We start from the raw sequence: 24,759 nt of genomic DNA, 5'->3' as shown, positions 1-24,759 counted from the left end.
CAGAAATGCAGTCCTGTGCTGAGCCCTTCCTCCCAGCCTGCTGTGGCCTCGCCTGCTGTGGCCTCGGCGTGGCCGTGAGACGAGCAGGACGTGGCCGCCCTCGGTGGGAGGGGGACAATGGCAGCAGAGCCGGCGCGAACCAGTCACGGACAGCCACCCCCCAAGGCGGGCGCAAGCTGCGGAGACCCCCGCCGCCCAGCAGGGCCGGCCTGCGCCACCTGACCCCACGCCGCCCAGACGGGAAAGCTAAGTACATTCGTGTCGGTTCATAGCACAGAGATCCTGTGGGTGGTCCTTACGTGGCAGTAGCTGACTGATGCCATTCTACTGGGTTCTCCTCAGGTGGCCCTAACCGCACCAGCGAATTGCATCGCCAACTACATACTGGTGACTCCACGAGTCCGGCTCCCACATCTCTCTGTCCTCTGAACTCCAGCCCCCCACGTGGCATCTCCGTTTGGGGGTCCTGGGCTCCAAGCTCAGGCCCCGAGCCTGCCCGGGGCTCCCTGTCCTCGGACTGAACCTCCCTCCACGGCCTGTGCTCTCCCCCCCTCACCCTTCCCTCTGCTTCCAGCACTCTGGGGTTTTTCACAAGTGGTCTCCTCTTCCGCGGAAGCCCACCCAACTTCCCTAACTACCTCTGTGCTTCAGCTCTCTTCCGAATGTCCCTTCCTCCGAGAAGCCCTCCCTGACCCCTCCTGCTCCACCCGGCGTGAGTCAGACCTGCCGTCGTTTTGCACTCTCTCCAGACACTCTTCCCCGATCTTGTGTGTTGTGTTCTGGGATCTCTCACCTGCTCAGGAAGGGCCAGACGGGCACACAGGGAGGATGGCCTGCAGAGATGGGGGCAGTTTTGGGGGACGCACCAGCCCTCGAGGAGCACCCATGGCCACCAGCAAACCCCCAGGTGCTGGGGCAGAGGAAGCGGCAGTCTCCATCCCAGCCTCAGAAGAACCAGCCCTGGCTCGTGAGCCTTCGGGTGGACGGGAGCGGCACTCCTGTGGCCGCCTCCGGCAGCCACTGGGCACCGCTGTTCAGCTCAGCACAATTCTGATGAAAACTCCATTGTTTATTCCTCGTGCAATGAGACTTTGGGGCCTTTTTTTCCAGGTCTGGGATCACTCTTGGGTGTCGTCCAGATATTTTAGCGTCTCGTCTAGGATCCCTCATTGTAGTGGACTCTTCTTAAATCCTCGTCGGAGACACGGGTGCGGAATGCCCTTTAATTCCCTCTGAGGTGTCCACGCTGAGCGAGCTCTTCAGCAGTCTTCTCGAGCCTGGGCTGGTGTGTGCAAGGCGGCCATCCGTCTTGGAGCACAGTGTCCTCAGCTTCTGCTTGCCACCACACCCTGCAGATGACCAGCGACCCTGTCCCACTGTGTCTGAGTCATGTTGGTGTCCCAGCTTCCCTCGTGAGCCCCCGCTGGAGGGCTGCATTTGTATTTCCCCTTCTCACCTCGGAGCCTGGGAAGGTGGGGTGGGGCTGAGGACACAGCGCAGATCAGCTGAGGCTGTGTGCAGGTGTCTCTACAGAATCTGAGCGCTTTAGTGATGTGCCACCCTGAGGTCAGCGGGGCCAAAGCCAGGGGAAATGTCATCATCTGCCTGGAGACGGGAAGGGGTGAGGGGCTGATGGAGGACCCTAAGAGTGAGCAAGAGGAGCATCGAGCCGAGGATACTGGGCTTCTGGGGGACACTGCTCCCTGATGGAGCGGAGGGGAGGTGACATTCTGAGCGGAAAGAACCTGGGTGAACTGAGTGGGGGGGGGGGAGTAAGGAATAGGAATTCCAGGACTGAGCGAGGCAGGAGGGCAGGTGAGTCCACCCTCAGGGGTGCTTCCCTCCCTGAGTCTCAGCTTCCTCACCCGTGGAAGGAGGAGCACCCTAGCACCTACCGCAGGTGCCCTGACTAGAAAGAAACCTCTGCCACGTGGCCGGCCATGTACTAGCTGGAGAGGAGGGGGCGATCGCGGGCATCCCGCCGGCCCTCAGAATGTCCCTTCCAGCCGCCCTGGCGGGGACGCAGTGTGGCGGCCCAGCCATCCTAGGGCACAGCCCTGGTGGCACCAAGGAGCGCTCAGCCAGCTTCCAGCAGGGGGCGAAGGGACCCCGGGGCCAAGGCGGTGAATGAGGTGTTCCACCTTGGGCGGGATGGCCAGGCTGCCAGGGCCTCCTGCTGCTCCGGGCGGGGCGCGCGGATCTGTCCGGGCCCGGGTTCCGTCCGGACGTTGGGCTGGCCGAGCAGGGGACCCGGCTTGGGGCGCAGGACTGGGGACCCAGGCTGGTGCTCACAGGCAGGTCCTGGAAACCCCGTCTCTCCACCCGGCGGGGTCCTCAGGCACCCAGAGATTTCCTCTCTGGACCCTACATCATTCTGGGCCCTGCTGGCAAATACTATCACGGGACACCGGAAACGGTGTCTGGCCCGACTGCCCACGCCTGGCCCCCCGCCTGTTGCTGGGCACAAGTCTGCTTGGTGAGGTAGGAACAGCTATGTGCAGTGTGCCAATTTCTGCTCCCCAATTTTCCCTTTAAAGATACAAGTTTCATTTAAGTTAATAAAATCATACTATTAGCTAACTATAAATTCAAGACAGCAAAATGTTACATATTAGATTGCCAACCAGTAAGATCTAATGGTGCAGAATTCTCATTTTGCTGTGAGCAACGCCATGCAATCAGCTCTGGCATCTAGGAGAGTGCCGTCCACACGCGCTGGGCCAGGTCCGCCCACGAGGGCATCTGCACAGACACCCCCAGTCAGGGGGTGTTCCCACGGTCTCACTGAAGGGAAAATTCTGACATTGGGCCTTTTCTGCTGTGTCCACCTTGACCTTCTGTGTGCCTGGAGCAGCCTGGACACTACCAGGTGTCCTTAGATAGGAGGTACCTGCCTAGTACCCAAAACCACTGACCAGAGACAATGTGCTCAAAAGGCTGGAAGACTGAGTTTAAAGAGCTAAGGCAAAACTCGAAACAAGAATAAGCCCAAAGCCCTGAATCTGTACAATATTCGGGATGGTCAGACCATGTCTGACATGCTGGATTTCCTCTGCTGCATTTCGGGAGCCCGCTGTTCTAGGAACACCCAGCACCTTACCTTTATAAATGTGAAGCCCCACTCTCAATGTGTAATTGATGCCTCTCCCCTATTTCTGGGAAATAAAGGAAATGAGCAAACTTTTACTTTTATCTATTTTAATTAACTGTTTCAGTAAGATCTCTGTTCTCCTTTTTCCATTAGATAAATTAGACAACTAGTAACAACTTGAATGTTTATGTTTGTCAAATACTGTGAGAAACTGCTGTCTAGAAATGTTTTGCCGGAAAACAGTGAAGGCCCAAAGCTGCCTCAGATGGGGTCACAGAGTCAGGAGAGCACGCTGTGACCCCTGACCTCTGCCGGGGAGCGAATGCAAGGTCAGAACGCTCCCCTGCGTAGGGGTGACTGCCTGACTCTATGGCCTGCTGGGCCTGTGTTTCTGGGGGTGACCTCCACGCCGCGGGAACGAGCCCTGGGAACGGGGGGCCAGCTACACGTGGTCGGCACCATCCTTGTGCTTTATGGAGGGGCGCCAGTCTCGTGGTGTCCCCTTGACCTGCAGGGGCTGGAAACGAAGGTCAGCCATGTGGGGGTCACCCGCACCTACACGAATGACCCCCAGTGAAAACCCTGGACGCCAAGGCTCAGGTGGGCTTCCTGGGTGGGCAGCGCTCCGTGCATGGTGTCACGCATCGTTGCTTTGATGAGTGAGCGCTGTCCACAGGACCCCCGGGGAGGGACCCCCGGCCTGGGCACCCCTTACACTGCTCCCACTCGTCCTCTTCTGGTCACCGCCAGGAAGTGAGTCTGACGGCTGCGCAGTCCTGCTGGGGAACCCAGGCCGGCAGAAGGTCTCGCGGACCCCAAACTGCAGCGCGTGTCTGACCACATGCAGAATACGTGTGTACCGAGCACCAGCGACGCGCCCCCCCCACCCCCCCGCCAGCTGAGCCTCCCCAGGACCACCCGACCGGGTCAGGAGAGGGAACTCCCAGGTTGGGCAGAGAACTGAAAAGCCGCATGGAGATGCCAGGATTTTTCACTGCTTTTTAAAATTAAGGAAAGCCATCCAGAAAGGCAACATCTCTGGTCCTAGAAAGGATCTGCGTGTCTGAATCGGGGTGACCAGGGCCACAAGTGGAGACTGTGCGTTAGATGTGGCAGAACTGAAGGCAGGCAGGTCTTCCCACGGCAGTGAGGACGTAGGGGCCTGAGTGTTCACATGTTCTCAGGTCCCCACTCAGCACCAGACGATGGGACAGCCCCGCAGGGGTGGACACGCCCCCCGCAGGCTGCTGAGCGAAGGGTGGTCTCCGTGGCTGACTGTACTGCCTGGGGTGGGGCATCCGTGGCGGCCTCCCAGGGTGCACACGCTCCGCAGGCTGGGTGAGCCCCCGACTCCAGACCCACGCACCAGGAGTGCTCTCAAGTGGCTCTTTTCTACTCCTCCCCACCGGCCACCCCCCAGGATCCATGCTGGGTGGTTGGTTTGCAGGAACAGTAACACGTGGGGGCTGTCTTGCTCCTGAGCTGAGCGGCTGGGTCAGATATGAGTCCAGCATCCCTAGTCCAGCCTGGGGGGGCTCCTGTCCTGGCCCCCTCCCACTCTCCCCTTCATCCACCTGTTCCCTCCGCTGTGGCACTCACTACAACACACACACGTCGACGGGTCTGCTTGCGTGTCACCTTCCACACCCAAACCCGCGGTGGTTTGAGGACCTCCATGCCTGAGGCCCCCGAGCTCTACCGGGCTCACTCTCCCCCAGCTCACTGGTCGGGGCCAGCACAAACATTCCTTCAATAAGAGAGAACTAACAACCTCTTATCTGGAATGGAGGGCTGACGGGCGCCTATGACACACGCCTAAGCGTAAACGGGACAGTCCTGAGCACCTGCTCGTGAGCGGCATGCCCCCGGGTGCCCAGTGTCACTGGCCTGGGGTCTAAGCAATGTCTCTCTTCCCCTCAAGTTGCCAGTCTACCTTTCAGCCAATTCTTGCCCACAAAACGCCAGTCACTTGACAGATGCACGAAGCCTCACTATTCCTATGGTTTTATATGGTCAATATCTCTTTTTGGCGGTGCCGTTCGATCTCTTGCCAACGCTTGAATTGTGTGGGGGGAGTTCTCTCATTAGCGGGTTCTGAGAAGTCTTCATGTATCTTGGTTTCCACTCATTGATCAGGTATGTATTTCACAAACATATTCTGCAGATCTGTGGCTTGTCCTTGTCTTAATGGTGTCTCTGAACAATGTGATGTTTACCATCAAGTCCAATTCATCAACTTCTTTTACAAACTGTGCTGTTTGTGTCCCGTGAAATCACTGTCTGACTCAAGCCTATAGACTTTTTTTCGAGAAATTTTATACTTTTAGGTTTTTCATATGTCTGTGACCAATTTGAGTTAATTCTTTTAAAGATTTTATTTGAGAGAGAGTGACAGAGAGAGTGAGCACGAGCGGGAGGAGAGGGAGAAGCAGGCTCCCCTCTGAGCAGGGAGCCTGACTCGGGGCTCGATCCCAGGACCCCAGGATGATGACCTGAGCCGAAGGCAGACGCTCAACTGACTGCGCCAGCCAGGTGCCCCTTGACTTAATTTTTGTACATGGGGAGAGATACTAGTTGAGGCTTTGTGTATGACAGTCCCGTTGTTCTGGGCACCACTTCTTCAAGCATCACCCCCTCTGCACTGCACCTCCTTGGCAGGAAATCAGTCGGCACCTCGGCAACAGGTCTTCCGGTCCGTGAGCACGATGCGCCCTCACACACAGGCCCTCTTCAACTCTCCACTGTCTCGGTGCTGACAGTACACAGATCTATGCATGTTTGGTTAGATCCATCCTTAAGTATTTCATGTGCTTTTGGTGCATTTTAAATGGTACATTAAAAAAATCTCAATTTGTAATTGCTCACTGCTAGTATATAAAAATACAAGTAATTTTTGTATATGGGCGTTATGATGTGCTATCTTGGTAAATTCACTTCTTAAACATTACTATTTTTTTTTTTTTTAGTAGAGCCTTTGGGATTTTCTATGAAGATACTCATATCCTCCACCAAAAAAGACAGTTTTATTTCTTCTTCTCCAGCTTGTATGCCTTTTATTTCTCTTTTCTTGTGTTAGTGCCCTGGCTAGTTCTGCGTGGAAAGAGAGGACACCTCCTCTGCCTGCTCCAAACATTAGAAGGAACTTACTCATTGTTTCCTATGAAGTATCATGTTAACAGCAGGATTTTTCAAAGATGTCCTTATTAGGCTGCACAAACTCTTCTACTCCTAGTTTACTGAGAGATTTTATCAGAAACAGACGCTGGATTTTTGCCAAGTGTTTTTCCCCATGAATCTCCTGCAATGATCATAGGGATTTCCCCCTATAGTCTGCAGGAAATTACATCGATCGATTTACAACTGTCAAACCAACCTTCCATTCCTGGGGTAAGCGTCACTTAATCAGGATGTGTTATCTTTTTCACCTCCTGTTGGGCTTTACCTGCCCCCACTCTGTGGGATTTCTGCACCTATGCTCATAGTGATTTGGTTTGTAGCTCTCCCGTGATGCCTTTGTCTGATACTGGTGTCAGTTTAGCACAGACAAGTGTTTCTTCCCTACTGTATTTGGGAAGAGTTTCTATAGAATTGGTATTATTTCCCCTTAAATGTTTGGTTGAATTCACCTGAAGCCACTTGGGCCTGGATGTGGGAAGGTATGCAATTGCAATCACATTCAATTAGATATAAGGCCCGAGACTGCTTTGGGTATTCCAGTAACTGTGAGGGAGCTGGGGGGAGGGAGAGGTGGGGTATCACCGGTACAGGCATAAATAGACAGCCCTGCTCTCCTTTGATGGGTAACGGAGGCCTAACAGGGGTGAGGGGTTTCTAGGACTCAAGACTACAGACTCCCGGCACAGTGCTTTTCACAGGAGGTTCTTCCATGCTGGTAAAACGTAGATTTGCAGAACAGTCTAATACGAACATGTGTACCTACTTAACTAATTAAGCAACGTACACCGCAACCCTCACATTTACTGAAATTAACTGTTTTTAAAACACATCAATCAGGAATAATATAAGGAATTGGTGAAGAATGTTTCATTCTGCAGATTTAGTTTCAGTAGGTTTGGAAGAAATCTAGACATTGGAGGGTTTAAAACTCCTCAGGTGTTTCTGAACGGGAGCCAGGGCTGACAATTACCTGAACAATCAATGAGGACACCTCTTTCAGAATCTGTTAGAAGACTGATGTAGGTAAAGCATTAATAACAGTGCTTTGAAGCACAGCTTTAAAATTAGCTGGTTTTTTTTCCCCATAGGACGTATTTCTACTTAAGTTCATGATTAAATATTTTTATTGTTGTAGCTTTGTGAATGGGCCATCATCTTCAATGCAGCAGGTGGTTGTTGATATATAAGAAACTATGAGTTTGTGTATTTTTATTGGGGTCTCCTGAATGATGATTCTTCGGTTGCCTAGATATACAGTCATGTCATGTCTAAGCGGTAATTTTATTTCCTTGTAATAACGATAATGATTTTTTTCTGACACACTGTCTGGATAGAACATCCGGGACAGTATGAAATGGTACTGCAGTTAGCAGACATCCTTGTTTTATTCTTCACTTGGGACGGTTGTAGAGTTTATCTGGTGTGATGGTGAGTATTGATTTAAGACTGGTATCATGAATCATGCTAGGAAAGGACCTCTCTATTTTGCATTGACTATTACTAGATGTGGAGAGGGGCCTAGTTTGTTTGTTTTGATCCAGGAATGGGTACTGAATTTTAACTTAAATGCCTTTTTTAAGGCACTCACTAATGGAAGTGAGATTATCAAGTGATTTCTGACTCCGACAGAGCCATGCTAATGTATGTCCTGTATCATTCTCATATTCCTAGGAAAAATGCTCCTGGGTCATGGTCTTTCAACATACTGTAGGTTTGTGGGTACTACAGGATTTCTGTCTCTATGGTCATAAGATTCATCTGTAAATCTCTTTCTTACTGTGTGTATATTTATGTTATCTTGATCAGATTTTAGAATTTAGAATTAAGTTGGCTTCATGAAATGATTTCGAAACCTTTGGAATAGCCTTCCTTGTTCCAGAAAAGTTTTGTGTTGGGTTAATTTTGCACTTAGTTTGCACTCACTGGTTTGTATTAGTTTTGTTTTGATTTTTGCCAACAATTTCTGAATTTATTGGCTTCTCAATCATGACTTTTTGTTCTCCTTACCTTTTCTTTCTCCTACTTTCCTCTGGTTTTGTTTTATCCTTCTGAATGTTTTAGTTGATGCGACTTCACTTACTGTTCTTCTTATTGGGGAGCATTCTCGTCTGGTCTGCAAGGTGCTCCCGGGTACGTCCTCCAAGGGGAACGCAGGTCCGTCTGCCGTGCCCCCCACCATGCTGCTGGCCGTGCCCTGGGAGCTGGAGCACGAGCGGGAGTTGTTCAGTGTTTGCACGGACGTCGCTTTGGATCTCTGGCCTCTCCTGACCAGGGCTTCTCTTTGGTTGTCTTCTCTGTACTAACAGGACATACATACAAAGCTGCTGAGGGCTGGGTAGAAACGGTCAGGTCTTTGGCTCAGAATTATCTCAGGAGCAGGGAACACACAGCCACCTGCCTTCTCCATCAGTGAGGCCCTCTAACTCAGGCAGAGGGCAGAGGTGGGGTGCACGTCTTTTCTTGCTCCCGGGGGATGCTCTCTGTGATGGTGGGCCATCTAGCACCCCTCGCCCTGTATCCGTGGCCCACAGAACACAAAATTGTCCTGGTGCTCAGGTATGGGTTCTTTAGTAAGGAAGTTTCCAGTGCTACTGCTTGATTTGATCTGTTTTGGCAGTTTTGTCAGTACTGGAATAAAACGTGGGGAAAGTGGTTTATCAAATCCTCCTTGTGTGCTGCCATGTTCCTCCGGAAGCTGCTGCCTGACGTTCTAACAGCATGTAATGCTGAGAGATCATTCTCTGAAATGTAAAGATAACTCTAAACTTAAAGGCTTAATACATTTCAAAATGACTATTTCCATGACTACTGAGCTTTTAGAAATTTCTAACAATGTAACTACTGACAATAACACAGAGGTAAAATTAGTTAAAATGTGAATATGAAAAATATATGTAAGAGGGAGCCTGGGCTAAATCTCATCCACAGGCCACTTAGTAACACACAATCTTTGTCACAGGCAACTTATGTACACATCACACTTTTCCACGCTAAGTAACCAGTATAGGAAGGTGTTCCCAAGGGTCCTTCCGTAGGAGAGAAAATATGAGGCAAGATCTTAACGTTACTCTTTCTCTACAATTCCATTATTCAGAAGCTTCTGTGCCATTACTGAAAAGCTTGGGAGAACTTTCTTTGATCATATTAGCAATGACATACACATACCTGCCAGGTATAAGCCAGGGATGCCTGTCTCACCAGGCATTTGATAGATCATAACCTGATCACAGACTTGTCTTCATTCTTGAGTGTGGTATTACCATCATTGTTATAACTTGGCAGATTATGAACATGAAATGCAGTCTGATCACCTGGAAAACTTTCCGATCAGCAGTCACGGTCGGCTGTGCACACACTGTCCGCTGCTCCTGGGAGGGGGCATCCGTCAGCCGGGGGCCCGCCCCCACATGCACTAATGCAACACCACAGTTAGCCCCACGCCACTGAGTGTGCACAATACAGCGAGTATACAACGGGACACACCCCACGCACGACAGCTTGCTTTGGGAAACCCCAAAGCAAGGCCATTAAGGACGGTATAGACTTCCATACTTAAATAATCCACTTGCGGTTTGGCATAAATTTTAGCTGATTCTTGCAAATAAATGTCCAAGTGAGGAGCTGATATCTATACCTGAAAATAACATGTAAACACAGAATGTTCTTGCCACAGTGCGGAGAAGAATATTACCAGTAAACAGCTAGTTTTCAGAAGGAAGCGGTCATTAAAAATCATGGCCAATCAGTCTTTTTGGGCCCAAAGAGGCCAGAGGCCTTTAGGGTTTGTGTCACCGTGTGCCCTGATCCCTGGAGCTAGGGACTGTGAGCACCAAGGCTCTGCCCACGGAGCGCATATCCGCTCTGACGGCTCACAACATTCGGGGTCTCGCACGGGACACACCACAACTGAAGGAGGATGGGTCTTAATTCTGTCTAGGAATTTCCAGGGAACATCTAATGTTTACTAAGCTGCAGTTTGCTATGCTCAGGCTCTAGAGATAAAGCGACAGGCAAGTGAAACTTTCTACTCTCTCAGAGAAAATGAAATATTGATCACTTATCATAAGAAACAGGGACAGGGCATCAGTGGGCTCCACGTGGTGAATACAAGATGAGTTACTGACACTCGACTATTACCACCGCTTGCTACACCTTAAAGTATCACCGCTGTTCCCCGATGACACGTCCCAGCAAGTATTTCATGACTGTACCTCACAGAGCCTTTAAGGATTTAACATTAACTCCCCCAGAATTTCATTATTTGTATAAAACATTCCTTTGTGCACATCTGTAGGTAAGGTAAGAGATCCTTTCTGTTTTCAGGAAAATGAAAATGAAGGCCACTTATGTTGTGAAGAATTGCAACTGTGATACCAGGGACTCAGAAACAAGAACATTCTACTTAAATTACATTCTTTCTAAAGACGAAGAGAACACAAGAGCCATAAACACGTAGGGATTGTAAGAGCAGAGTGTTGATGCAGAATGGACAAAACCAGTGACATCTCTGAAATGATAATGTTGCTTATTAACCATCCATGTTGTGATAGGTCAAAGCTGAGGTCAAACAGAAAACATCAACTGAGCCATTTCCCTGAATAAAGCTCCAGGGTGCAATATTCTAAGCACTTTATTCAATAAAAAATGCTTTTAAAACGGTGCTTTGGTGATGGGGAAGCATTGCCATCATCCGTCAACCTAACTGCAGCAAAGTTCAATAAGCTAAATAATGAACCATTTAGATTATTTTCCTTGGGCCTTAGGGATTTGCAAACGTTGCATCAATAGAGCTCTTTAAAAATTATGATGAACTCTATTTTCTTCATTTTCAGATTTAGACTATGTGTTAGGGATTTTTTTTAAGGTTATTTAAAAGGGCTGCTACTTTTAATCATTGTCCAATCTCCAAAGTAGAAAGAATTTTTAAACAAGGAACAAATTCAATTATAAGATTGGCAGTTTCTATTTGATTCCGGTAATCTTGGAATTGATGAGACCCCTCTCTATTGTGCATACCTAAGATTTAAAAAGTGTTATCAATTATATAAAAACCTAAAGATGAAAAATTCCATGTATTTTCAATAAAATTTATATTTACTTTTGGCAGGTAACAAGGTAAACATGGAATATAGTATTTTTACAACTTCTAATAAGATTTTTCTTGAGAAACATCTGTGGTCTCAGTTTCCTATGCTTAAGACTGGGAAATAGTCCTTTTTCAATATATAATCACATGCAATTTTTGAGAATTTCTAGACTGTTATATAATACAGAAAAAAATGTGTTCAATCCTTTCTTTGTATGAAAAGGAACATGGCCCCTTTCCTTTAAAGGGCCGTGACCAGGGGCCCACATCTGTTTCAAAGCATATAATGGAATGCTAAGATGGCAATTTATACATCATCTGAATCTTAGCTCTTCCTCTTAGCAGTTTCTCCTAGATTTCCTATTACCAAATAAACATATGTGCTATATACACGATTCCCAAAGCCGCATGCAGTTTGGCCACAACAGATGTCTCCATATTTAGTGGTCAACACAATCTACAGAGTGTACCAGTGGTGCTAATGAAGTCCCATCCCCTGACCAGCAGACTCCAGACCAAGCACACCGAGGAGGAGAGCGGGAGAGATGGCGGAACTGGGCCTCCCCACGTGCCCCAAGCCCGCCTCCCCGTGATGAGCCGGCTGCGCTGCGCAGTTCCTCAACCACCTGCCACACCGCGGCCAGTCCCCGTGTTCACAGGCCGTGCCGGTGATCCTGAGAAGAGCTGGGTGACGCTGGCACTCCACAGTGATGGGGGTTCGCCATCACAAGGTCATCAGGCAGCAGAACGGGGAAAGACCTTTTACTGCGAGACTTGAGACTCGGCCTGGCTATGGACTCCAGGGCTCTGGCTCCTGCTTGAACATCAAGGCCTGATACTCCCAGGAAACTGGTTTCTAGATAAATACCACGGACAGCTCCCTCCTTTCTACCCTAGGCAGGGCAATCCCAGCACCTCCCTGCAGCCTGGGCCTCAAGGGTCCCGCTGAGACCTGCACACACGCGCCGGGGGGTGGGGGGGTGGGGTGGCGGAGGGCGGTGGCTGAGACCCGGACACCCGTGTGGGGGGTGGTCCGGGTGAGACCAGCTCACCTGCGGGGAGGGGGGGGCGGTGGCTGAGACCTGCACACCGTGTGGGGGGCGGTCCGGGTGAGACCCTCACAGGGCACAAAAGACAAGAGTCTGAGGAGGTTGAGAAAGAGCACTACCCCTCCCCTCAAACACCTGTGGCACCACACCACACCCAAAACGTGCCAGGTCGACCCACACAAGCTGCTATGAAGGTGATGGTTCAGGATCAAACAGGCTTTGAGATCCTTCTTTGTCTTCAGCCTCTTTCATTCTTTTCAGTTTAATTTAAAAACTAATTATAGGAATAATAAAGTTACTGTAAAAATGTCTAATAGTAATACAACAGTGTTTAAGAGTGGAAGTTCCCTTTACCCCAGCCCTGACGAGCCCACTGTCAGCTGGTTGTGAACCAACAAGAGCATCCTGGGTGGGGTGCAGGCAGAGGCATGGGGAGAAGTTGGGGTGCATGGGAATGATTTGAGCACAGCTCCCTGAACGCTTCATGTCTGGGAGGCACTCTGAGCCCCACGCAAGCTGTGTGACCCGCAGTGTGCCTGGGACACTGGGGGTGCATCAGCAGGTCTGCTCCAGCTAAATCACCCCTGAGCTGACCCTCCGCAGTGGAGGGGGCCCAGGGCCGCAGGGGTGTGGCAGGCAGTTGCGGGGGCTGGGGGGGGGAAGACAGGGAGGTGTCTCCATGTGAGCGAGCACTGAGGGGAGGCTGGAGCTAGTGAAACCGGTCTCAGCTTTCCACGTTTAAAGAAAAACTGAACTTTCATCTTTTTGGCTGTTTTTCCCCTGAGTAATGACATGTCATAATTTCTAAAGTAGCTTGTTTTGGTTACCGTGGGATAATTTCCTGACTAAATAAATAAGGCAGTGCCTATGTAACTACCTCTTCAAAAATAAATTTGGTTTTCAAATCATACAGCGGTGCATAAAGCTTAGTAAAACACCAAGCGTTTGCTGGTGCACTTCGGGTTTCTTGCTACTGTTCTTCGTCATTATGAAGTCAGAACAAGGTAAAGGGGTCCCAAGTGTCTGTCTCCACCGTGCGGCCTGTGGGGGGCACTGTGGAGGGACCAGGCACACCGGCACTCCCCACCTGCTCCGCGGAGGTGCTTCCCGCACACCATAGGGAGCACCCAGGAAGACTCACGAGACTCAGTGGTTCTCAGCTATGGGGGCCACTTAGTGCGTCCCTAGAATGGAGAAGCACTGGCTCCACACCAGGCCCAGCAATCAGCACTTCTGGAACCATGCACAGGTACAGAAAAAGGCAGATACACAAAAAAGACTGAAGAAAACAAAATTGTCAGTCCCCGTGCCACGCAGACAGGATGAAGGGTGCCGGTGTGTCCCCTGTGGCTCCCAGGAGACGGCAGACATGGACTGAGGGTGCCTCTGGGAACGAAACCCATCAGGATGGTCGCAAGCAGCTTTCGAGGAATAAACAGGCAGGACTGGCTGCTCCCAGCTGCAGGGAAGCAGGACACGAGCCCCTGCAAGCCGGCACCCACAACACACAACTACACAGTCCTCTCTGGCCCAGGTCCCAAGCCGGCTCTAGCTATGACTCACAGAACGCCTTTCCTAACACGGGAAACTCACAGATTTATCTTCTGACCTCTTAATTAATTTTATTCAGCACAACAGGGACGCTCTTGTCAGCGCTCCAGACTCTGCAGTACACGTTACACCCCAGCACCTTGGCGCTCTTGGTTTCATGCTGTGGTTCCCAGCGGCAGCCTAAGGCCCCAGCCCTTCAGCCTCCCCAACACAGATATCTCAGGGGAAAGCGGCGCGCAAGTTCCTTGCTGTGATGTCATTACAGAAGGACCTCGCTCTTCTGAAATACTCGTTTACGAGAATCACTGGGCTCCTCTCTTTAAAACATTAGATCAGGGGCGCCTGGGTGGCTCAGTTGGTTAAGTGACTGCCTTCGGCTCAGGTCATGATCCTGGAGTCCCGGGATCGAGTCCCGCATCGGGCTCCCTGCTCAGCAGGGAGTCTGCTTCTCCCTCTGACCCTCCCTCCTCTCATATGCTCTCTCTCTCTCATTCTCTCAAATAAATAAATAAAATCTTTAAAAAAAAAAAAACATTAGATCAGATTTTTCTTTTTTAAACTGTGATTGATGGTACTTTTTGGGAGTTATTACATGATCCAATTTCATACAGTATTTAAAAAAAAAAAAGAAGGTTGTTTGCTTATATTGCTTCCATGGTTGGTTTGATTACAGAATCATCTCAAGAACCTTGACTAAAAGGGAGGGCATAAGAAAACGTTATTTAAAATATACTGGCTGAACAGGAATTGGGCAAATTAATTTAACAATGACTTTTATCAATCTAAAAATAAAAAAAATGGGGGCGTCTGGGTGGCTCAGTCGGTTAAGTGTCTGACTTTGGCTCAGATCATGATCCCAGGGTCCTGGGATCGAGCTCTCCGCTCAGCAGGGAGTCTGCTTCTCCTCTCTGCTGCTCCCCCTGCTTGTGCTCTGTCTCTCTCTGACAAAAACAAATAAATAAAATCTTTAAAAAAAAAAAGTAAAAAAATGATGTAAGGTCAGAAATGACTAATTTGCCACATTGAAGATTTTACTGTTTCTGTCTTCTGAAGATTTTTGAAATGATTTATAGCCCAATTCTCTTTTGAAATAGATATGCTATAGCTAAATTCTGCCCAAACAAACGAACAAACCTGGAAATTTAACACGTAAGCCTGACAATTCATGTGGAAGTAAGAAGATGGGATGATGAGGGAGGAACAGTCTAGGCGCCAGCAGCTTTATTAAGATCTGACTCGGTCACAAATCAGTTTACAAATCAGTAAAACTCTGATTTTTCTCATGTGTTTTCCAGTAACTCAACTCTTAGGCTTTCTGGGGTAAGTGGACACACCAGGACCAAATGCACGAATCCCAGAGAGCCATGTGGCCTTCAGGCCTGGAGCTAAGGCACCATTAGACACGATAATAAAGCTCCCCTTGCATTCATGCCCCTGGAAGAACGAATTCTTGTGCCTCTGAGGCAGGTTTGTATCTGAGATCCTCTAAGAGGCCCCAACTGACCTCGTCAGGGCTGGCGGCCTGGTAGGTGCGGTTCCCGTCGCTGAAGTCCTGGTCCGCCTCTGCGTACTCGGCCTCCGCGATCACGCCGGCTCGAGGCTCATACACGGGGGTCACGTTGTGGCACAGCGCAATGGCCTTCACAGCTTCGTGGACTCGACTGCTAACACTTTTTCTCACTTTGGGAGCTGAGGACTGGGCCTTTCTTGGTGGTGTTGAACTGGTAGCATTCCCGCTAGCTTGAGACTGCATCTGATAAAATACGAACGTCACAAAATTAAAGAGACAACGTAGTTGATACTGGAGTTACCAGCACGTGTGATTTTTATGAGTGCATCAGTGAGGGATGAGACAAGCAGCTCTTAGGGAACGGGCTCGCTCACGTGACGTGTCCGTGCTAGCGCCGTAAGCACTCGCGTCTCCTGGTCGGCACGGCTACCAAACTGTTGCAGTACTTAGAGTCGGAGGGTTTTCCTTTTCTACATTCACTTGATCCATAGCATTGGCTTGCTAAGTCCGTAATAAGTCATGTTTGTTCTCCTTGTAAAGATGGGGTGAGTTAAAGAGCAAACCAGAGCCATATGCTCCTAACTGCTTTCATGTTTCGTTAAAAAGTGCTGTACCTGAAGTGGACTAAAGCTAAAAGCAGGAAAAAATACTTACGAATCTTCCTTTAATACAATAAAGGAATCCAGCCTGTCACAGCCTCTGTATTAAGAGCTAGTTTTGTGCATGACAGTAACCCCGGCATCTGACGAAAACTGATCCTCACCTCCTATTTCAGACTCTTGCGCTCCAGACGTGACTCCCCGCTCCCTCCATTTGGCTCCCCCCGCACCAGGCTGCATTCGAGGGCGCTCGCCTCCGTCAGTGGAGTGGCCATTCCCCCCCGCTCCAGGGGGAGGTGGAGCAGGACCACAGAGGCTCCTCGGTTACCTTCATGGCCACTTGTGACGGCCCTCCCGAGAAAGCCAGGCTCTCGCTTTTGGACGGGGCATGCAGAGCCACCGAGCCGTGACTACTCTGCCCGTGAAGTCACAGTGCTGTCTAATGAAGGGTTTGCTCGTGCAGCTCAGCAGCTGGCACTGCCTCTCCCCTGCGCTCGCCTCCCACCCGCCTGCTGCTTGCACGGCAAAGGGAGAGCGGCACGCAACACGGCTGACTCCCCTTAGGACTCTGTTTATCGATGGCTGTAGAATTTCATTTCACACAAATGCCATTAAAGATTATGCCCTCCATCACCAAATGCTTCCGGAGGGGAAATATAATCAGATTATGAAAGATTCATGTTACATTGCAGTGGACCTGGTAGACTATTATCATCTTAATAAAAAGACAGAATCTCAGGAATAAAATCAATTTTACAAAAGAGTACTATCTAACCAGCCAACCAACAGACAGCTTCGAAAAAAGATTTTTAAAAGACCTCCTCCGTGGAAATAAGTATTAAATATCTGCTATTTTTATACACTGACTCATCCTTTCTGTTTCTAAATTTTCTAGAAAACAGCTTATTTGGAGCTATTAAAATCATATTCATGCATAATGTAAATTTATTTTTTAAAAACAGATTTTACCTGGTACTGTTTCGACCTAGACCTAGATTACCAGGAGAAGGGAAGACCTATTCCTTCTCCTTTTTAGATTTTCCTTCTGTTAATAAATGTTCTAGGTTACAAAATGCTCTGTATTGCACTGAGTGACATCCAACTGAAGAAAGGGCTTGGTTTTAAGTATATGTGTGCTTGTGTAAGTGATCATTACATACAATAAACACATATGCATTAGATACTTTTCTTTTGACAGCGTCTTGAAAAGTAAAGTATACGCCGTTCTGGTAAACATTACAGAAGAAAGAGGTTTTCACAAACTGAATGTAAGGCAGACAGTACACCTGAATTCGGTCAGAGCAGAAACTGTTCAGGGCGTGTGTGGCTCAGCCCCGTCTGTGGAAGTCAAGTCAGAAGTATGACCATCAATACACAGGGCCTACAGCCTCTGGGGGCGCCGCTGCCAGACGGCCCGTGGGAGCCTCGAGGCGGCAGTGGTCTGTGTACATGCGAGGCCCCGCTTCCCTGGGGGGCGGGTGATGGCACGTTTGCACCTGATATATGCTGGCCTGTTACAACGGGGGTGCCCGAACCTCACAAGAGGCCAGCAGAGAGGCAGAAAAGCAGCCTAGGGAAGTGATGGCTGGCACTGGGTTCAAACCACAGCCTTGTGTGTGCAGCATCTTAGACACCCTGGGCTTGCAAGGTTTGGTTACCCAGAATCAGTGAATTCAAATGAGTGCAACACGAACGCTACCTGAGAACAGGCTAGGGGACCTCTGCGGCCTAAACTGACCTTTGCAGAGTGGCCTGTGTCTGCCTGCCCCACACCCTGTCATCTGTGGGAACACGTGGCCCTGTGGGCCCCATGTCAGGATCTGGCGTGTCAGGACCTTCCCGGGCCACAGACGCACTTGCAGAGCGCACGGCCTACCAAGTCTCTGGCAAACACTGTGGCTACTAGGCTGTGTATTTCCTGTCCCTGCAACTTCAGAGAGCTCCTGAAGCTCCAGGGAAAGGCCAAGACTTAGGATATACGCCCCCTGCCTCCACCCAAGGAGTCCTTATCTGATCCAGACACAGACGATGTATTTGCAGATGAAATAACATGACATTTGAGTTTCACTTCACAGTGATATGGTGAAGGAGGAGAGGGCTACGGAGGGAACCAGGTCTGCGGTGCACGGACAGCGGCTGAGGCCGAATGACAGGGACACGGGGCTCACGATCCCGTGTGTCTACTTCTGTTTATGGAAAAGGCAAGAAAATATGAGAAAGTCTTACTAATTATGAAGAAACCCAGAGGAACTGGTAAGAAACACCTGTGATGCAGTATTCTACTTAATAGTCTTAAAAATACTACCTATCCTGAGTAATCTTTTGGAATATTTCACTAAGAAAATTATTTAATATGAATAAATGGTTTAAGGTCATTATATCCTTTCTATTATTTTACAATATAGAAATGCTTATTCAAAATTGGTTCAGTGGCTCAGTCGGTTAAGTGGCTGCCTTCGGCTCAGGTCATGATCCCAGGGTCCTGGGAGCGAGCCCTACATCGGGCTCCTTCCTCGGCGGGGAGCCTGCTTCTCCCTCCCCCTGCTTGTGCTCTCCCTCTATCTCTATCAAATAAATAAATAAATAAATAAATAAATAAATAAAATCTTTATAAAAAATAAAAAAAATAAAATAAAATTGGTTCAAAAACTGCCTCTTGATTTATAAATTAGAACTGAGTGTTTTAGGACATTCAAAGATGTTTGCCGATTTCCAGATCAGCGGATACAGTGGGTTCCGGCTGGTTCGACAGAGCCAGGCACTTTTGCAGGCAGCTCCCGTGCGGATGCCAATGAGCTTACCTGTGAGTATGGATTCCTGAGGTGGCTCTGGATCTCCTCCATCGTGTCTGCTCCATAAGACACAGTCCCCAGGTGCAGCCTCTTAAACACCATCTCGTTCTGGGTGAGGGTTCCTGCAACAAAGACCAGGTCACAGAGGAAAGCTCATCAACGGGACCAGGACTCCCCATCCCGTACGTGGACCTCCACGGGCCGAGCTCTCATAGCGGGGCGCCCCTCGGCATTGAGAATGCTCTGCTCTGTAATTCCAGCAGCTAGGAATGTCCTTCCCCACTGAGGACAAGTGTCCCTCCCAGGTCCCTCCGGAAGAGCGCGATAACGTGAAGGGCTCTAACTACCTGAAGAAAGTGTGGCCTCTGCCTTTCAGTTCAGATGCATTGTTTGGTACAAATATAACTTCTGCCTGTTCTGAAAGAGACAGGCGTGAAACTGGAAAACAGAGTCACTACCTTTGTAATTATACTCTAGAACACTGCCTGAGAAAGACATCAACTAGTCCCAAATAAGCGTGCCTACCAGTTTTTTAAAAAAAACACCCAATTTTGAAAAATTAAGTATTTTTCATTGAACAGAAACAGATGCATTTAACCCTTAGCACCACTTGCATCATGTGGAGCAACAGAAAGGTCAGTAAGCAGGGAGGCACGTTCTCTTTAGCTGGGCTTCTGCCCGGTGAGCTGCCTGGAGGTGCTCACGTCCCTCCAGATGGCCAGGGCTCACTCCTGGGGACAGCCAGTCCATGTAGGCCAGGCACTCACGTGTGCTTGAGCATGAGGAAGTGCTTCACCCCTGGTGTGTAAGGAAGTCAGTTAAGAGAGGAGCACGCACAGGTCAATTTTATGAGATGTCTTGGGTCTGCCAAATACAGTGAAGTAACATCATGAAAGGCAGCAAGACGTTAACATTATTTCAAAAACGGTGAATTTTCATTAAAAGTGACACATAAATTCACAATGTTACACATCTTCATGACTCTGAAAACCCTAAACATTGTGTATGTGTATCACTTAATATAAAAATGCACACACAATACGCACATATGATTTTTGCTTACTGGGTTTTCTAGAAGTAAAGCAACCTGGGGAAGTGTGAACACCTGTGAGCATGGGCGTCAGGTACGGTAACGAAAAGTGCGGTCATGTAGGCCCCCGGGCTTTTCTGCACTTACCTCACAGCTCACAGAAGGATCACCCACTGACTGATGTAATTATCAATGTGGGTATGAACAATCCTATCCCCACTCAGTTAGAAGCTGGGCTTTCCACACGGTTACAAGGCACCCATAAAATATTACCTAACTTCTGTTTTCTTTGGCACATGTGATGTGGAAGATATAATAAAAAGTGTTTTCACATCTATCCATGACTCCATACACATTGGTGTTCAAAACAAAATAGCTCAGAACTCCCACTACAGGACAGGAAGGCTACGTTAACATAAAGGAAAATCCGTATTTCATAACACTGTTTCAGAGACTGTTTTGAATAACCTTCTTACAAGAATGGATAGAATACATACATTAGGGTCTCATAAATTTCAAAGAGCAGCTCTTCTCAGGGATGCTGATCAGTTTTAGAAATTTTGCTTTTTCAAAATTCTATTTAGCCCGTTTAGTACCTCAATTAAATGGCACCTAAGTTTCCTGAAATCAAAATTATGTGAGAAGTACAGTTTAAAAGGGTTTCCTGGTTATGTCATCCTCATTAAGTAAAGCAGAATTAATTAAAATAGTTTAAAGAATGTAATTAAAAACAATTCAGCTTCCAAATGAAATAAGGAAGTTCTAGAAATTATTTACATCAAAGATTTGAGATGAAGACGATAGTTACCTATCATCAAAAGCTAATGAAATTGTACATTAATTCCTGTTAGAATAAGCACCAAGCTCACCTCTGTTACGTGTGCCCAAATGAGCAGTTCCCTGAAAATTTATTATTTAAAAAAAAATATCTTACTTATCAGATTGACATCATTAAAGAATTTCCTGTAGACACTTTTTCCTCTGACATACACTGAATGTGAGGCTTCTAATCTATGGTGGGCTGTGGTATGAGGCAGTTTATAAATACGATGACAATAAATAATACTTTTCAACCTTTTTATTACTAACAATTTTACACGTATGGCAAAAATAAGAATACTACGCCTGCACAGTTCCTACCAAGAATAAACTACTATTTCTTTAGGTTTGTAAACCACTGAACGCAAGTGGCAAAAGACCCTAAGCGAAGGGTGCTCTGCCCTGCTCACTGGCTCACACCGCGGGATCCGCGGGGATGGAACGGGGATGCGCCCAGTTCACCCAGTGCGAAGACCCACCGTCTCACAGTGCTGTTGCTGGAACTGGATGGATCACTTCCGTGTTTCTTTTTTGTGAAAACTGAAGGCTGACATACACTATCTGTTTCAGGTGTACACGGCAGCGGTTCGCTATTTTTATACAAAATGCTCCCCGTCTAAGTGCGGTCGCCATCTGTCACCGCACAGCCCTAGTACAGTATCACCAGCCACACTCCCCATGCGGTACTGTACATCCCCGGGACTCATTTGATAACCGGAGGTTTGCGGCTCTCCACCCTCCTCCGCCCCCTCCCCTCTGGCAACCACCCATTTGTCTCCATGTCTTTGAGTCTGTTTCTCTTGTGTTTGGTTATTTGGATTCTGCAACTTTGGCTTTCTCGGACTCATTTCACTGAGCATCATACCCTCTAGGTCCATTCTTTTTGTCAAAAATGGCAAGATTTCATTTTTATGGCTGAGTAACATAGGTCTCTACCACCTCTCCCGTATCCATTCATCTACGGATGGATGCTTGGGATGTTTCCAGATCTCAGATGTTGTAAATAATGCTGCAAACATAGGGGTGGTGTGTATCTTTGTGAATTAGTGTTCATTTTGTTTGGATAAACACCCAGAAGTGCAATTGCTGGATCACATGGTGATTCCTTTTAATGTCTTGAGGAACCTCCACACCGTTTTCCAGAGGGGCTGCGCCCGCTTGCGTTCCCACCAGCCGTGCACGGCGGTTCCCCTTTCTCTGCATCCTTGCCAACACCTGTTGATTTTAGCCACTGTGACCTGTGTGAAGGAGATGTATCATCGTAGTTTTAATTTGTATTTCTCCCACGATTAGTGATGTTGTGCATCTTTTCATGTGTCTACAGGTATTCTTTGAAAAAATGTCCTTTCAGATCCTCTGCCTATTTTTAAACTGGGGCGTTTTAATTGTTTGATACTAAGTTGTCTAAGTTCTTCATATGTTTTTGGATATTAACCCCTTACAGGATGGATGACTTGAAAATATCTGCTCCCATTCAATAGGTTCCTTTTTCATTTTGTTGATGGGTTTCCTTGGCTCTGAAGAGGCTTTGTAGTCTGATGAAATCCCATTTGATGGAATCCTGTCTATTTTAGCTTTTGTTGCCCTTCCCTGGAGAGACAGTTCCAAATAAATGTTGATAAGGCCGATGTCAAAGAGATTACTGCCCGTGTTCTCCTCTGGAACCTCTGGTTTCTGGTCTTCAGTCCTGTGTTCATCTTGTGTGGTGCGGGACAAAGGGCCGGTTTCCTTCTTCCGCACGCTGCTGTCCAGCTCTTGGGGCACCACGTGCGAGGACACTGTCCGCTCTTGCCCTCCTCGGCCTACCTTAGTTGCCCATTTACGGGTGCGGTTTTTTCTGTTCCCCTGGTCTGTGTGTGTGTCGTGCTGGGGCCACACTGTTAGGATTCTCTGGCTTTGCAGACATTCTAGGGTCTAAGGTGTCACCATTCCCAGATCTCATGGTGCCCAGCTCCACCCACTCTTCCTCTAGGATGGTTGTTCTACCCTGTGGACGCACAGCCTTGGCCTCCCCTTCCGCCACCTGGCCCGCACGCCCCCTGACCAGCAGCACCCGCCCCTGCCGGAGCGCCCCCTGAGCGCCTGACTGCGGGCACTGCCGCCCCCCTGCCGCCCACCCCCTCACCGTGAAACACCGGCTGAGGCTGGCGAGGGGGTCCACAGGCACGCAGGCGGAGGCGGGTGACGGAGCTGCCCCACACGCCGCCCTCATCATGCTCCGTCCTTTCTGCCAACCCTCAGACCTCCTCACACCAGCCGCACAGGTGTGGTGCGGGGGCTCTGCCGCGGCTACATGTACTCTGGGGCCCTCACCGCTCATCCCGACTTGCGAGACTCGGGAATGGCTTCTGACCTCCTGACTGGTGCCACCTTCCTAGAATAAGGACCCTTCATTCTCCTCCCTCCCTCAAACACAACCAGCAATGTCCACCGTCTACATGAAATGTCAGCTGGGCAGCGCACTTCACGGCTGCTGGGACCTGCCAGGCCCCTGAAATGCTAGACGATTACAGAATTAGAGCTGTCCAGTTTAGAAAATAGCAACTACCAGGAATCTCAATGAAATGATAGGAAAAAATAAGAAACATATGCATTTCATAAGAAACAACTCCAGTTTAAAGAAAAAACTGCTACCTCACAAGGAAATGTGTGATTCCTCCCCCTGGGTGGCACGCCTACCACAGGCCTTTCTCGTGTCCGCCAGCCTCCTGAGTAAGGGCTGCTGGCCTCTCTTCTGACTTCTCCTGCAGCAATTCTGGATTCCACAGCGGCACAGGGGGCTGCCCGCATCCCCCGCCTGGCACCCCACTGGCCGTCCCTGTGTTGAGTGGCGCAGGATCAGACCAGTGCCCGGCACCGCGCAGCATATCAGCTTCACGTCACCGTCATGTGTGGATCTGCACGGCCAGCATGGCCATCAAGATGCAGAGGCGTCCCATCTGCACCAACATGGTCCTCGCCTGCATCCGTGGCCACATCCATGCCCTCGCCCACCCCTAGTCTGGCACGACCCATCAGTTCTTCACCGCGCTGATTCTGTTTGTGACAATGGCCGTCCAGGCTGCCCGCCCAGCAGACATGAAAGTCCGACCCTTAGCCTTCTTGGACTCCATGCTGGCCTGGGAGCTGGGTCATCTGTGGACAGCCAGGAGAGGTTGGAAGTCTAGGGTCCCCACTTGGTCTTCGGAGACAGAGGGTGGGGCCTTTGCTGAGCACAAATGGACAGGGAACACTGTGCAAGCTGCTGCTGCACCATGCGCTGACTGGACACACTTACATGTGGCCATGGGATGGCCACCGCCGTGGTGACTCCTCCGTCCGTCACATCATCACGGGGCCACGTGTGCTGTGCTTTCTCCAACGGCTGGAATGGAAGCGTGAGTGTTCCTGTCTTGCCAGGCTGCTCCTTCGGTCACAGAGAGCAGCTCTTCTCGGCCTGTCTGTGCCCACTGGCATCTCTGCATCGCTGGCTTCTCCAGGCCCCAGTGTGGGCACGAAGCGGAACACCAGGGAACTGACTGCTGGTCCTCCTGATGGGGCGAGCCTGCCTTCCTCCCTCCCCGCTCACGGTCTTCTTGTGTGCGCTGCACGTAGCACGTCAGGTGCGTGGTGTGCTCAGCAGGACAGACAGGGAGAAGAACATCCACTCCATCGTTCTGGAATTGGAGGCCTTCATTTATATTAAACATTGTAAATACTTGTTGTACCCTCTCACACCCTGGGATCACCTAGTTTAGGTGTATAACCTCTTTCAACTTTTCCACTGGTAGAGACAAGTGTGCATTTATAAACTATTTTTTCACATGACTACACACAGGGGTATTCCACGTTATTTTTAGGGGGTATACCATAAACCCAGTATGGTACACAAGGTTCTGCTGGATCTTCCTCCCAAACACGGATACTCAGATGGTTTAAAATTTTTTGTTATCACCAAAAAATGCAGCTACAAAACCATTATTTATGTGGGGTAGATTCTTAAAGATGAGATTTCGGAGAGTACAGTTTGAATCTACATATAGGGCCATGCCAGTGACCCACACGTTATACTGACC

General features: G+C 49.1%; 1 protein-coding gene across 1 annotated transcript; it reads right to left on the bottom strand.

Annotated features, from left to right (window-relative positions):
- Positions 1-15,323: 15,323 nt before the first annotated feature.
- On the bottom strand, positions 15,324-18,973 carry LOC148161569 (putative phospholipid-transporting ATPase IIB). The gene is made up of 2 exons (XM_088020736.1): positions 18,865-18,973; positions 15,324-15,707 (listed from the first exon to the last, which is right to left on the bottom strand). The coding sequence occupies exons 1-2, from the start codon at positions 18,955-18,957 to the stop codon at positions 15,381-15,383; spliced, it is 420 nt and encodes a 139-aa protein (XP_087876862.1). The 5' UTR covers positions 18,958-18,973; the 3' UTR covers positions 15,324-15,380.
- Between the last annotated feature and the right edge of the window lie 5,786 nt (positions 18,974-24,759).

The sequence above is a fragment of the Eumetopias jubatus genome, unplaced genomic scaffold (assembly GCF_037043125.1).
Source record: "Eumetopias jubatus isolate StellerSeaLion01/CBP00866 unplaced genomic scaffold, mEumJub1_p1.0 scaffold_145, whole genome shotgun sequence".
NCBI lineage: Eukaryota > Metazoa > Chordata > Mammalia > Carnivora > Otariidae > Eumetopias > Eumetopias jubatus.
The sequence above is the reverse complement of the archived record's forward strand: the minus strand, read 5'-3'. Positions and strand labels throughout refer to the sequence as shown.